Source organism: Actinia tenebrosa, unplaced genomic scaffold (assembly GCF_029948245.1).
Source record: "Actinia tenebrosa isolate PJP-AT-01 unplaced genomic scaffold, QUT_ActTen_1.0 PGA_scaffold17__23_contigs__length_9995812, whole genome shotgun sequence".
Classification (NCBI taxonomy): Eukaryota; Metazoa; Cnidaria; class Anthozoa; order Actiniaria; family Actiniidae; genus Actinia; species Actinia tenebrosa.
In genome coordinates this window covers 8,512,519-8,525,611 of record NW_028292577.1, presented here as the reverse complement: position 1 = coordinate 8,525,611, position 13,093 = coordinate 8,512,519, and the positions used below count along the sequence as shown (strand labels likewise).

The window sequence follows — 13,093 nt, the reverse complement described above, 5'->3', positions numbered from 1 at the left end:
ACGATACAATACAATCAATAGTATTTTAAATTAGAAATAAACCAAGGTTGCCCGTCGATAAAGCCAATTTGAAGAACGAACATGTGATAAGAGTAATAATAATATGCTAAGAGACCTTTTTTTTTGGATAGACGCTTCGATTAATACGTTCAATTAACGAGTTAAAATCAATGTTAAAAGACAACCGAAAGTGGAGTAAGAGTTACAGAGAGGTGACTCTTGAAGCACAGGAAGCGCATAAAGAAATGCGCAGTAAAAAGCAACATGGATACGCACTCCATGGAACTCGTAGACAAATTTAATTACTTATCTAAGGTGGCTCGAGGGGATTTTCTTGGCGTGCTACCTTTTAACTTCGAATCGCAAATACGCTGCGGATACATACAAAGCAATGGTTTGATAATAAAAAGAGCAACTAAACCAATCATGTTCAGGTACGAGATCACGTGACTGCACTAGCTGCCCATGTGATTTAAGGCTACGTGTACAACAGATAAAGGGTGTAGACCTTTGTGCACCGTCATTCATCTATCTGACTTATCGATAGACAACACTCGAGCAGCCATGGCCAAAACAGCTTCTACATTGGTGGTATTTCTTGTATGCCTTTTCCTGGTGGCAGGTCAGTTCAACTTTAAGTTACAGTTTATTTATCACTTGCTTTTTTCACAAATGAGCAACAAGGTAAAAACCGAGACCCTGTTCCTGATCCAACAGAAAAGGAAAGTTTATATGTCCAGGGATCGGCGGATTTCAAAAAAAATTTGGTCCGGACTACGATAAAAAACTTTAACAGATTCAGGTGGATCCTGTACTTATCGGATTGCGGATTTATCCGTGTCAGTTTTTTTTCTTTTGTTTGTTTGTTTTTGGTCCGGATTTCAGTTTTTGCTGGTTATAGAGATCGGATCGTGGATCTAAACCACAAAAGTGTTAAAAGCTACAATCACTTACAAGAGAAAGGTTAAATTGTTTATTATAGGATATTTGGATTTGAGCAAATTTTCGTGCGGATCGACGGATTCGGATATTAATTTTAACGGATCGACGGATTTGCATACCCCTATTCAACCCCTTCCAGAAACGTTGTTAAGAGAATTGAAGAGAATGATAACCAATAAAATTAGCATTTATGCTCGGACGACTGTGCAAAAGAGTTGTCTTTCTTTTCTTTTTTTTTTTTTTTTGCAAACAGATGCGAACCATCTTAGGCTGCGTTCATAATGTATGGCAATTGCTTGGGGGCAGGGGCAGGTAAAAATTTGAAATTTCCAGAATAATTCTCAACACCACCTCTTAAAGTCATGCGAAAAAAATACGATCCCCCATAAGCAAGGCTTGTAGCGTCTTCCAAAAATTGTGCACCCCCCCCCCCCCCTATTTTTCTGATATAGAAATTCGCCCATCCCCCCTTTTCTTCCTACCAAAATTTTCCCGATCCCCCCTCAATTTCACTTGCCCCCCCTCCGATCCTCTGCCATGCATTATGAACGCAGCCTTAGTATTTCTAGAAAAAAAACCGTCTACTAATTTTTTAAATACAGGTTTAAGACTTGAAATAATCATAGTTAATGGAGCGGAATTGTTGGGAAACCTATTGTTCTAGGTTTTTGTTCGACTTTATCCATTATTATATGACGTTGACCCTGCACAGAGAAGGAAAAGTTGCTTCATTTGTTCACAGTATTCTGGAATATATTTTTTCCCTAAAAAATCGTTTTATGATAATTATTATTCGTTAATTAATCCTATATGATTAATATTAATTGTTTATTGAAAAGGGAATTGCCTTTTTTCATGTTTTTTTTATTTATCATCTAGTAACTTACAGTGCGAATCGAAATACCGTGGGCGGAAAAATTTATTCGCATGGTTTTTTGTGATGGTACGGTTCAACCTCAAACGCAAAACAATGGCTTTGTTCTATGGAGTTTCCAAACCATTCCACTACATTATCTATGAACTAAATATAAATATCCTTCTTGACGATCCAATCCACAAGTTAACCATTATTATAGGATATTCTTTTATATTAATTTGAATCCATCCATCCATCCACCCACCCACCCATCCATCCATCCATCCATCCATCCATCCATCCACCCATCCATCCATCCATCCATCCACCCACCCACCCATCCATCCATCCATCCATCCATCCATCCATCCATCCATCCATCCATCCATCCATCCATCCATCTATTCGTTCCTTTATTTTCTCTCTTACCTTCCTTATTCATACATTCATATATCTTCGTTTTTCCAGATGTATCCTACGGAATAAATAGCATCTGTCTGTTGTCAAAGGTTGTAGGCTTTTGTCGTGCAGCATTCCCCAGATTCTACTATGATTCCAAGACACGAAGATGCGAAGGGTTTATTTACGGTGGATGTGGAGGAAATGCTAATAACTTCATTACCTTGAAGGCATGCCAAGAGACATGCCTGGGTTAATCAAGGTGGGTATATATTCTGTACTGAAAGATCTGTCATTGGCATTCACTACAGAATACAACTGTCCAATCTTAAGCCATGGAATCATGTAGTATTCTATTCAACGTGCGACACACGAATAAAGTATAAATAGTATTTCTAACTCGGCTTCGTGAACATGACCTAATTCTTGGTAATGGCAGTAGAGTGGGTTTTTCTTTTATTAACGGTGAAATACACTTAAGCTTATTTATGACTATTACACTCTAATTAGTACCACACTTTGTTTCATGGGTTTATGGAAACCACTCTAATGTTGCACGGCTCTACATATATGCGCAATGTACTTATGGTATGTGTGAGTCAACTAGATTTGATTATTCTTGTCAATGATCGTCAATCCTTCAAAACTCGCTAATGAATCTCTTTTTCTTTCAGATACGGCGATTGAACCGTATTAAGAGCAAAACCCAAACCGATGTGGTAAAAATGGAAACCTAAAATAGCTTACTTTAAAGATTAAACATACTTAATCAACATGAAATAAACGCCTAACGTTATCATTCAACGCGATATATGGTTTTATCAATTTTTGGGGCGAGGAAGAGATATGTGTATATTCAAGGGCGGATCTAGAAGGACACTTGTACCAAGCCGTTCTTTCTGTCTGATACTCCCAGAGTTATGAGCAAAGCAAGTGTATATGTGTGTTAGGGGGGATGGGGGGGGGGGGGGGGGGGGGGGGGGGGAGGGGGGCAGCGAGAGATACTGACTTGTTCCTTTTCATTTCTCTTCTCCTTTTTGCGCCAACAATATACAGCAGATCTGAAATCATATCCACCCGTATCCCACCTTTAAATGAAAATGATCTATGTTATTATATAGCGCGCTAAAAACCTTTAGAATGATTCAGCGACCCGTTTTTGGGCTGCTGAAATTGGCGGGAAAACGGGTTGGAAAAGGTCTTCGTTCGGCACGTGTGTTCCTGGTTGGGCTTCCCGTGCTTCGTTCAGAGCACATGAACTAATACGGGGACGAAGGACCTTGCAAAAGTCTAATCTAGAAGCTGAAATCCCGAACGTTGGCAGATGCAGTGAGGCAGTCTTCCCAATGTTTTAACATCTTTTTTACACGACTACGCGACACACGACTTGTTCTGAGATAGACAATGTGCGTTCTTCATTCTGGCATCTCACCAATGAAATACCAGAGACTTTTAAAGGATTATATATATGAGTGTACTCCCTGGGATTGTTCCATTAAGACATGCTAGATACGACGAATAGATCCGCCCAAAGGAGTATTCGTTCGACCCTGTCCACTAAGTAATGATCTTTTGGTTGCATTGATATGTTGAATGATTCTCAAATAGTCTCTAGAACTTACACATTCGTTCGTTGCTTTTCTAGCTGCTTATATCCCTACCAAATTGTGTAGTGTTTTGAGTAGTCCGTCTTCGTCTTCCAAAGATTTTTTAAATGTTATTATCTGCTGCTGTAGACACTTTTGTCGACCTGCAAGCAGCCAGACAATCATTTCAAACTCGTGGTAAGGACGAAAATGTAAAGAGGAAGGTTTCACTGCAAATTAAGCAATGGTATAATTATAAATAAACCAATCATGTTCAGGTACGAGATCGCGTGACTGCACTAGCTGACTACGTGATTTAAGGCTACGTGTACAACAGATAAAGGGTGTAGACCTTTGGTGCACCGTCATTCATCTATCTGACTCATCGATAGACAACACTCGAGCAGCCATGGCCAAAACAGCTTCTACATTGATGGTATTTCTTGTGTGCCTTTTCCTGGTGGCAGGTTAGTTTGACGTTAATTTACACTGCTTTATTTATCAATTGTCATTTCCAATTTCGAATGAAAAAAAGACAAGATAATAATAGAGGCGCATGTACCTGTTCTAACAGAAACGTTGTGAAGAGATCTAGAACTCACCCAGCATCTTATAACCAATAAGAAATCTTTGGACAAGAGATACCTCTTTCTTTGTAGCATTTAATGTAATGACGACTGGGCAAAAGTGTTTGGTCGTGTCATTTTTGCAAACATATGCTAAACATCTTAGTATTTAGTAGAAGAAAGATACGTCTACTTCATTTTTTTATATAAGTGAAGGCCTTATAACTAAATGTAAGGAGTTCCTTTCAATGGGGAAAAGTTCACATCCTCAAGTTAACCATTATTAGAAGTTAGACATTCTTTACAATTCTTTTTAAATTTAAAATAATTCACTATATCGAAGTCCTTGATTCAGGTTCTTGTCTGTAGAATCAATCTTTGGGTATTAATTTCGAGCTTCGAGTATCATCTTTTTCAATCAATTTCTTTATCTGTTGTCTATAAACATTTTCATTCATTCATTAAGACGTCTGTAGTCAGCCGGCCATTAATTATGCATCTCTGTAGCCATTTATTTCCGTCACGTGCTTTTCTTTTGTTAATTGATTTGCTTTGATCACTTTATTCCTATTGGCTTACTGATATCCATGCATGCATGCATGCATGCATCCATCCCTCCCTCCCTCCCTCCTCCATCCATCCATGCACCCATGCACCCATGCACCCATGCACCCATGCACCCATGCACCCATGCACCCATGCACCCATGCACCCATGCACCCATGCACCCATCCATCCATCCATCCATCCATCTATTCGTTCCTTTATTTTCTCTCTTACCTTCCTTATTCATATATTCATATATCTTCGTTTTTCCAGATGTATCCTACGGAATAGATAGCATCTGTCTGTTGCCAAAGGTTGTAGGCCGTTGTCGTGCACGTTTCCACAGATTCTACTATGATTCCAAGACACGAAGATGCGAAATATTTTTTTACGGTGGATGTGGAGGAAATGCTAACAACTTCAGTACTATGAAGGAATGCCTAGAGACATGCTTGGGATATCGAGGTGGGTATTCTGTTCTGGAAGATCAGTTATTGGCATTCACTACAAAAATTTATCGGAATTTAATTCCCTTTTCTTATATACAGAGATTGTTTTCCCAGGAGATTCTCCTATCGAGAAACAATGGTATGTATCGAACACACAATATAGTTATGCCTGTGAATTAGCAACCTGCGTAGTTTTAAATATTTTTAGTATTTAATCAATTAATTTAAGATATCTAACACTTATAGATTATATTATATATATCTTAAATTATATACACCTAATTAATAGCAAAAACGTCGTCATATGAAAAATGAAAAATAACAGATAGGAATGAATAATTTTTGAAGCAAAACTGGTGTAATCGTTATTGTCTTTTAAAGATATAGGTTGCCGTTTTTAATATTTCCTTGTTAGAATATACCAAAACAGTTATTCTCATCAATCTATTGGGCTTAAAAATCAAAATCAAAATAAACATTATTTGTTATTTGTTATTTTTATACAACTTTCTTGCAATGAGGGACACGAGTGAAAAACGTCTGCGCATGCTCTGAATCCTTATGCAAATTAGTCAAAACCTATGTAAATTTGACTTTCAAACATGCCTGATAAATTGGACTTCACAAAATGCTAAAACTTAGTGTCCATGTTTGAAACTTAAGGCTAATTCTTTCATATTGTGTTTGTTAATACAGTATCTTGGTCTGACAAAAGTATACTCTAGAACTTTTTTGTATACTTGGAGAAAACAAACATTTATTTTCTCACTCAAACTATTCAAAATTCTTTGAAAACGTGCTGAAATGCTCGCACGCGTTTTTCTCTAGTCTCGCAATAAGGTGTATATATTTTTAGAATGATTGAAATCATTATATTCGTGTCAATGATCATCGATCCTTCAGAACTCGCTAATGAATCTCTTTTTCTTTCAGATGCGGCGATTGAACCGTTTTAAGAGCAAAACCCAAACCGATGTGGTAAAAATGGAAACCTACAATAGTTTACTTTAAAGATTAAACATACTTAATTAGCATGAAACAAACGCTTAAAGTCATCGTTCAACGTAATATATGGTTTTGTCAATCTTGGGGGGGAGGAGGAGTGGGGAGATTTGTCTAAATTCAACCTTCAAGGCCAAAATAGAAGCTGAAATTCCAAATCTGTGGAGATGCAGTTTTAAAATAAGAGCGGGGTCCCCATTCACGGCGGCTTCTAAAGGGTAGAGCAAAGCTTCACGGAGTTGAGGTTTCTTGTAAAAGATTCCCTTAATGGGGTAGGGAGGGGAGGGGGAAGGGAGGGCTAAAGCCCTTGCCTTAAGGTGTTTTTTGTAAGTGAAATTTTGTGAAAAAATTCGTGGAGTGCCATCTGACCGAAAAATCCCTTGAGATATGAATAACAATGAAACAGCCGTCATCTTGGTTGAACTAACAAGAGGACTATTATTCTGCACTGACTAGCGACTGACTAGCCTCGCGTTCACGTGGAAACATAAAAGTGTTTTCACATGTACGAGAGGCTAGTCGCGTCGCTAGTTAGTGCAGAATAATAGTTATTCAAATTGGTCGCCATATTTCGATGAGGTGTATATACACTGCGTACTGACTTGCCCGCTTTACTGAATGAATGAATCAATGGCATACTGTGGATACGTCAAGGAATGAAGACCCCTTTACCTTGCTCGTAATGTTTCCTCAATGTTTTTTCACCTTTTTTTACACGGAAATGTTAGAGGAAAGCTATGCATGTTTTAGATTCAACGGACATTACCAAATTTGTTCTGAGATAATTTGCTTCCTTAATCTCTGGAATGTCCCCGCATTAAGACATCCAAGATAAGAAGAAATATATTTCCAAAAACGTATTCGTCTAACCATACTTACTACTAAATAGTTTCTACTTACGAAAGTGTTCGCTGCTTCAAGCATAAGTCTGTCTTCCTAGTCTTTCGGATCTTTTTCATATTGCGTGTCGCTGGCGGCACTACTGCCGACCTGCGGCAACCAAATAGGAACGAACGAAGATCAAAAACTTCGACTATATCTGAGAGTAGCTGAATGGCCCCGAACCGTTTGCAATGAGTTTCAAGCAGGTACTAAACAGCGAAGCTCATACTGAGCTGGAAGTGTAATCATTGCTACGAGCAACACGAGTAATTTATCACTAACTTGACAAACTTTTGACCACCTAACACCTTCAACAGAGAAGATCGCATTCCACGGGGTGGGGGGGATATCACCTTTTGTTTTTGTGATTTTAAATAGTAGTTTATTCAGGACGCAAATAATCAGTAACATACAATAAAATAGTAAGAGCGTAAGCAAAACTAGAGTGCTCCCACTAAACCCGTGAAACAAATTCTAATTTTTAGTACTAAATAGTGATAATCAAACAATAGGAAACAAAGGATTCTGTATGAATTACTACTAATTAGCACTAAATATTATTCACGGGTTTAGTGCGTGCACTTTAACACGCAGCAAAAAATAGGAATAAAAGAGCACCCCGAAGGGAAGTTTAGAGGTTAGCCTTACGTAAAAAACTCCCTAAATGCAAACAACATACAAACGAAACAAAAGCAGCACTGCTCTCGTTCTGGAATACAGTATTTTAAAAGCATCACCCTTTTACTTGTGACTCACATAAAGTTTCTTGCAGATTTGTTCTCAAAGAAATGTCCAGCGTTCAGCATTAAAATTTGCCACAAAATAACTCAAATTCCTAATGTTATGTCATAGTCATTAATATATTGGAAATATTAAACTTCACCACTTGAAGACCCGACACTCAAAATGACGAAATATTTTCACAATCCACTATTCACTATATCTAAAAAGCAGTTTAAGCCTTTAAGCCTCTATCATACACCGAATCGAAATATGGCGACCAATTTGAATAACTATTGTTCTGCACTGACTACCGACTGACTAGCCTCTCATACATGTGAAAATGCTTTGATGTTTCCACGTGAACACGAGGCTAGTCAGTCGCTTGTCAGTGCAGAACAATAGTTATTCAAATTGGTCGCCATATTTCGATTCGGTGTATTCAAATATATTTTTAATAGCCCCCCCCCCCCCCCCCCCCCCCCCCCGTAAATGTCACAAGATAATGTGACCCCCTTCGAAACTCCCATAGCCCCAACTAGATAGATTTTATAGAGTGTACCAATTATCCATAAATATTGTGGCTTTTAAAAACAATTATTTTGTGTATTTGAGTGCTTAGCTGATTACCCAGACCTCGGTTGCGGGGATTCGACTAACAATAGGTCTCGTAAGCTGGGTTGTTGTAAACGTTTCTTGCTGTGGCTGTCGAAAAAAAATCGCATTAAGGAGGCTCAGGGTAGTTTTGGTCTGGCACGCCTAGCCGCATTGAAACGGCTACAACTTCGTCTTGAGTAACTCGATCTGCAAGCGCTTTTCACACAATGTCAGGAAAGGATTAAAGGTTTCAAAAATGATAAATTAGTTTAAAGCGGCCTTTTCATTATGACGTAATGATGACATCATAGAAATCGTTTACCGCTTGTTTTCTCGAAAACTGGAAACGCTGGAAATAATAGTAAAAGTCCATGAAAATATTCATCGCGTAATATTTGGAAAACGCTTTCATGCATTTTCTTCATATTGCAATATGTTGGGTGCCTTGATGAATACTATCGACTGGTGCAAGTCGCTTTGAAAGTTTAGGTCTAGTTTTCGAGAAAATAAGCGGTAAACGATTTCTATGATGTCATCATTACGTCATAATGAAAAGGCCGCTTTAAACTAATTTATCATTTTTGAAACCTTTAATCCTTTCCTGACATTGTGTGAAAAGCGCTTGCAGATCGAGTTATTCAAGACGAAGTTGTAGCCGTTTCAATGCGGCTAGGTGTGCCAGACCAAAACTACCCTGAGCCTCCTTAAAACATCATTAATGCTTCATCGACATAGAGTGCAAACAATTAATCCGCGAAACACTAATTACTAAATAGTACAAAATAGTGCTAATTAAACAATAGAAAACAATGGAATTTTGCATGAAATTGTGCTATTTAGTATTACTAAAGTTTCACGGTTATATTGTTTGCACTCTGTAAGCATTTGAAGGGGATTTTTCTAGATGGGATTATGTTTTGACTCACCATTTTTATCGATTTTACTTTGATGAGCTCGTAAAGCCATGGCAACCAGTGCAACGATCAAGAGAAGAAATATCACACCGCCTACGCTGCCCCCTACAATAGCAGCCAAGTTTTTTGCGTCTCCGGGATTTGTATTTACAGTAGAATCTGAGGAAATCAATAAAAGATTCTTTAAAAGTACATATTCAGTCCCAAAGTCTGGTTATTTTTAGAGTGAGGGGAGAGAAAAGGGGAGGATGGTAGGATGGGTCAAAATTTCCTGAATCTCCACTTTCATATAAACTGCCTCCTTTTTTTCCTTTTGGCAACATGGTTTAAAGTCGATTTACGTATGTAAATCTGAAACAAAAGAAGATTGCAAAATGCTCATGGCGTTTTGTTCTCGGACTGTTATATTTCTCTTGACCGACAGTAAGCGTCCAGCCATAGGAAGAACAAGCACCTGAATCTTAAAATTTTGTTGGTTAAGAATTCGATAGGAATATTATGAAATCCCTGCATATTTTCGTAATTATTTACCTTGAGAACAATCTGGTTCTGTGTATCCCTCTTCACATCTGCACTTGTCTGGTGCAACACAGACCCCGTGATCTGAGCAATTCTTCTCACAAGTCCCTGGGTAAGGTAAGGAAACAATTGATTTAGTTATATATCACGTGTTAATGTGATTTTTCTCTCTCTTCACGTGTTAATGTCATTTTTCTCTCTCTTCTAATTGGCCAAGAGATGATGATGATGATGATTTTTATCTATCCATAATGAAAGCGTGATGTCACGGTCATGACTGACTGACTGCATCCAAAATTTCTGTTCATCCAATGATAACCATCACACGGTCGTAAACATTTACGTATACGTTTATTACATTCATACTAAAAAGTGGTTTGATTTTTGAAGTCTTACTCACATTGTAGAATACAACTGGTGACGTTGATGATTTTCATGACTGACGCGCGGTCTCCATTCGATTTTTCCACAGATGTTGCAACAACCTTCAAGACAAAAGGCTCAAAGACTCCGTCGTACCGAGCGACCAATCCGGTAAGAGAATCGGTTTCTAAGTAGTGCGTCCCATTCACTAGTCTTCCTTGACGGCTGAGCTGGTATTCATTTGGTAACCCTGACAACGTTATTGTCAGTTTCTCTGAGCCGTCATTATCATTGAGCCAGGCTTTTATGGGCAGCGGTATTAGCCCTGTCAAATTAGCGCATGCGTCTTCGGTAATGAGGTTTGGTATGTCGGCTTTAGCTTTAACATTAATGGTAAATGAAGACTTAGTTTGTGTTTTTTCGCGTCCTCGTGCTGCTTGCGCAACGATGTCCACAGTAAAATTCCCTGAGAAGTCTTTCGCTGGGGTGACGAACAAGTCACCAAATTGTTGCTTCAGTAGTGTGACTTGGTCTTTACTGCGCATGCCTCGGGTGAATACAAATGAATCAGGCACACCATATATGGTAATGGATAAAGTAACGTCATCTGTTCTGTTGATACCAACCATGTGGGCAGACAAGAACACAGGAACGGATGTGTCTTCTATACCACCGCTGGACGAGGCTTCGAGGACCGGAGGTTCAAGAGGGGGTTCATCTGATAACAAATAACATAGTAATTCGTTTAAAATCACGAATAACAAACATTTGATCTCTTATATTGCCCAAAATTTCGACCAGCAGATCCGTTTTGGCTTTGCGTGATGTTTTTCCATGCCAGACCACACGATATTAATGGTTTACTGCTTACTTTTGATAAATATGAAACATAAACCGTTTGAAAAATACGGTCTTTTTCACAAGAGTTTTGAAGTAGTAAAACAGGAGTATACTACACGCAAAAAAGGGCTTAATTTGTCTTTATAAATTTGATACGGCAGTGCGAAAAAATGTTATTTGTGCAGGATAAGCTACCTTGTGAGCAGTTGACGCCGTAGAAGCCTTCTTCACAGACACAAACACTGAACATGGAGCAGTTGCCATTGTTAGAACAATTGTTGAGATGTGAGCAGGAGCCTAGAAGGAAAAATAATATAACTGATTTATGCTTCTCATATAACCCAACGAACTCAACACAACATGAATGACGTGTAGATGTGCTCCGTGGAATTTTTGGGTAACGTGACTAACGTGATCCGGCTGAAAAAAATTGTGACTTTACTAATTTCTAAAATTCAAATAAATATAAGATTAACATAGTATAAATACACAGGTGATTCTTTCAAAAAAAAAAAAAAAAAAAAAAAAAAGAAGATAAAAGACATTTTTTTGCCGGTAACAGCAACAAAGCGGCTGGCCGCCATTTTGGATTATCGCTGGAGGTGATTATCGTGTGATCTAGTGTGAGTTTCTCGACCAATCAGCTCGCGAGATTTTCTATAATCACCTGTGTATTTTTACTAATGTAACATATATGATAACGCTGCGCACCGCCAGGCGACAATTAGGAAAAAATATTTCCCCCTGAGACGTCTAAAACTATTTTGATAAAATTCGACTATTTGCGATGACACTGAACTCACTTCGTATTTCTGGGAAGTCAACAAAGATCGACTGCCCATACTGTATCTCTTGTTTGTTTCCCACGTAGTCTACAGATGACGTAACAAGCTCGTAGGACTTGCCCGGAGCCAGTGGGAGGATTGCGGTTTCGTCAGTGACGTCATCTAGGATTTGCTTCAAACTTGAAACATTGTTTACTCTTAAACCACCTTTTTTAAAAAACAAAATGCAAGTTGAGATGAAGTAGCTGGAATACTCAGAGCGAAGTCATTTCCCAGGGTTCTCTTTTCTGGACTACAGACCGTGATGCATTCTGGTCTAGCTCGGGTACTCACATGCATATTATATCATATATAACTCACAAATGCCAGGAAAATGGCTGGGTGTCAGGAAAAGCCAAGCATGCCATACCCACTGTTGCATCAGGCCCCCTCCTTATAAATAATGACCGGATCCTTAAAAGATGCAGAAAACACACATATACCTTGTACTTCGTGATAGTAAATGTCCACCGATTGCACACCAGTACCAATGTCTTGTTTGTCTAGAACCACTGCCAGGGATCCTTTCTTTAGAAGGTCTTGTAGTACAGTCAGGTTAGTGTTGGGCTTCGAGTTATCGATCTGTTGAGAGAAAAAAATAAATCAAAAACAACAAAAAAAAAAAAAACAAACAAACAAAAACAAAAAAAAAAAAAAAAAAAAAAAAAAAAGAAAAGGGAAATGATCTTGAGTTTCTGCCCAGAGATGTGCTAGTGAAGACAGTCACCCGATGTAAAGGAACCTAGAGCAATCAGTGGCGTTCAAAATGTCTACCACTCCAGAAAGCAACTGATAAGCTAATCAAATGAAAAGAATTCACTTACCCCTTACAGGTGAATATTGCCTTACCGTGTTAAATATGGGTGGCGTTTCGATAGCTTCGTTGCGGTCGAATACAATGCTTGCTTTAGCATCGATCCTGGTCAGCGGTTTTACACCACTCTTGACACGAACGCTAAACGTCACGTATCCTTGACCTGTTGTCCCGTTGTTGGGAGGTAGAAATCCACGCCTAGGGTCACGTGGTGGCTCACCTATATTGAAATTAACTAAAACGTCAATTATGAACCACAAACAGGTCAAACCAG

General features: G+C 38.5%; 3 protein-coding genes across 3 annotated transcripts in view; 2 read left to right on the top strand and 1 right to left on the bottom strand.

Annotated features, from left to right (window-relative positions):
• Positions 1-478: 478 nt before the first annotated feature.
• On the top strand, positions 479-3,001 carry LOC148910415 (U-actitoxin-Avd3n-like). The gene is made up of 3 exons (XM_089031557.1): positions 479-622; positions 2,267-2,459; positions 2,872-3,001. The coding sequence occupies exons 1-2, from the start codon at positions 565-567 to the stop codon at positions 2,452-2,454; spliced, it is 246 nt and encodes an 81-aa protein (XP_088887683.1). The 5' UTR covers positions 479-564; the 3' UTR covers positions 2,455-2,459; positions 2,872-3,001.
• A 1,137-nt stretch (positions 3,002-4,138) lies between these two features.
• Positions 4,139-6,412, top strand: LOC116306523 (U-actitoxin-Avd3n). Its single transcript, XM_031716607.2, has 4 exons — positions 4,139-4,250; positions 5,169-5,360; positions 5,444-5,483; positions 6,278-6,412. Coding segments are annotated over exons 1-4 (291 nt in total). The 5' UTR covers positions 4,139-4,192; the 3' UTR covers positions 6,279-6,412.
• Positions 6,413-8,436: 2,024 nt separating this feature from the next.
• The window catches only part of LOC116306521 (uncharacterized), a 33,526-nt gene continuing 28,869 nt past the window's right edge, over positions 8,437-13,093 (bottom strand). Inside the window, 8 exon segments of the mRNA XM_089031552.1 lie at positions 8,437-8,653; positions 9,472-9,618; positions 9,991-10,086; positions 10,379-11,059; positions 11,377-11,478; positions 11,985-12,173; positions 12,449-12,587; positions 12,855-13,039. Coding sequence (XP_088887678.1) covers positions 8,604-8,653; positions 9,472-9,618; positions 9,991-10,086; positions 10,379-11,059; positions 11,377-11,478; positions 11,985-12,173; positions 12,449-12,587; positions 12,855-13,039 — 1,589 coding nt within the window. The 3' untranslated portion in view covers positions 8,437-8,603.

Bases quoted from the DNA above. Each gene is read 5' to 3' on its own strand.
- LOC148910415 (XM_089031557.1), top strand. From the start codon at position 565: ATGGCCAAAACAGCTTCTACATTGGTGGTATTTCTTGTATGCCTTTTC. The intron at 623-2,266 runs GTCAGTTCAACT...TCGTTTTTCCAG, and splicing joins ATGCCTTTTCCTGGTGGCAG to ATGTATCCTACGGAATAAAT.
- LOC116306523 (XM_031716607.2), top strand. From the start codon at position 4,193: ATGGCCAAAACAGCTTCTACATTGATGGTATTTCTTGTGTGCCTTTTC. The intron at 4,251-5,168 runs GTTAGTTTGACG...TCGTTTTTCCAG, and splicing joins GTGCCTTTTCCTGGTGGCAG to ATGTATCCTACGGAATAGAT. The intron at 5,361-5,443 runs GTGGGTATTCTG...TCTTATATACAG, and splicing joins GACATGCTTGGGATATCGAG to AGATTGTTTTCCCAGGAGAT.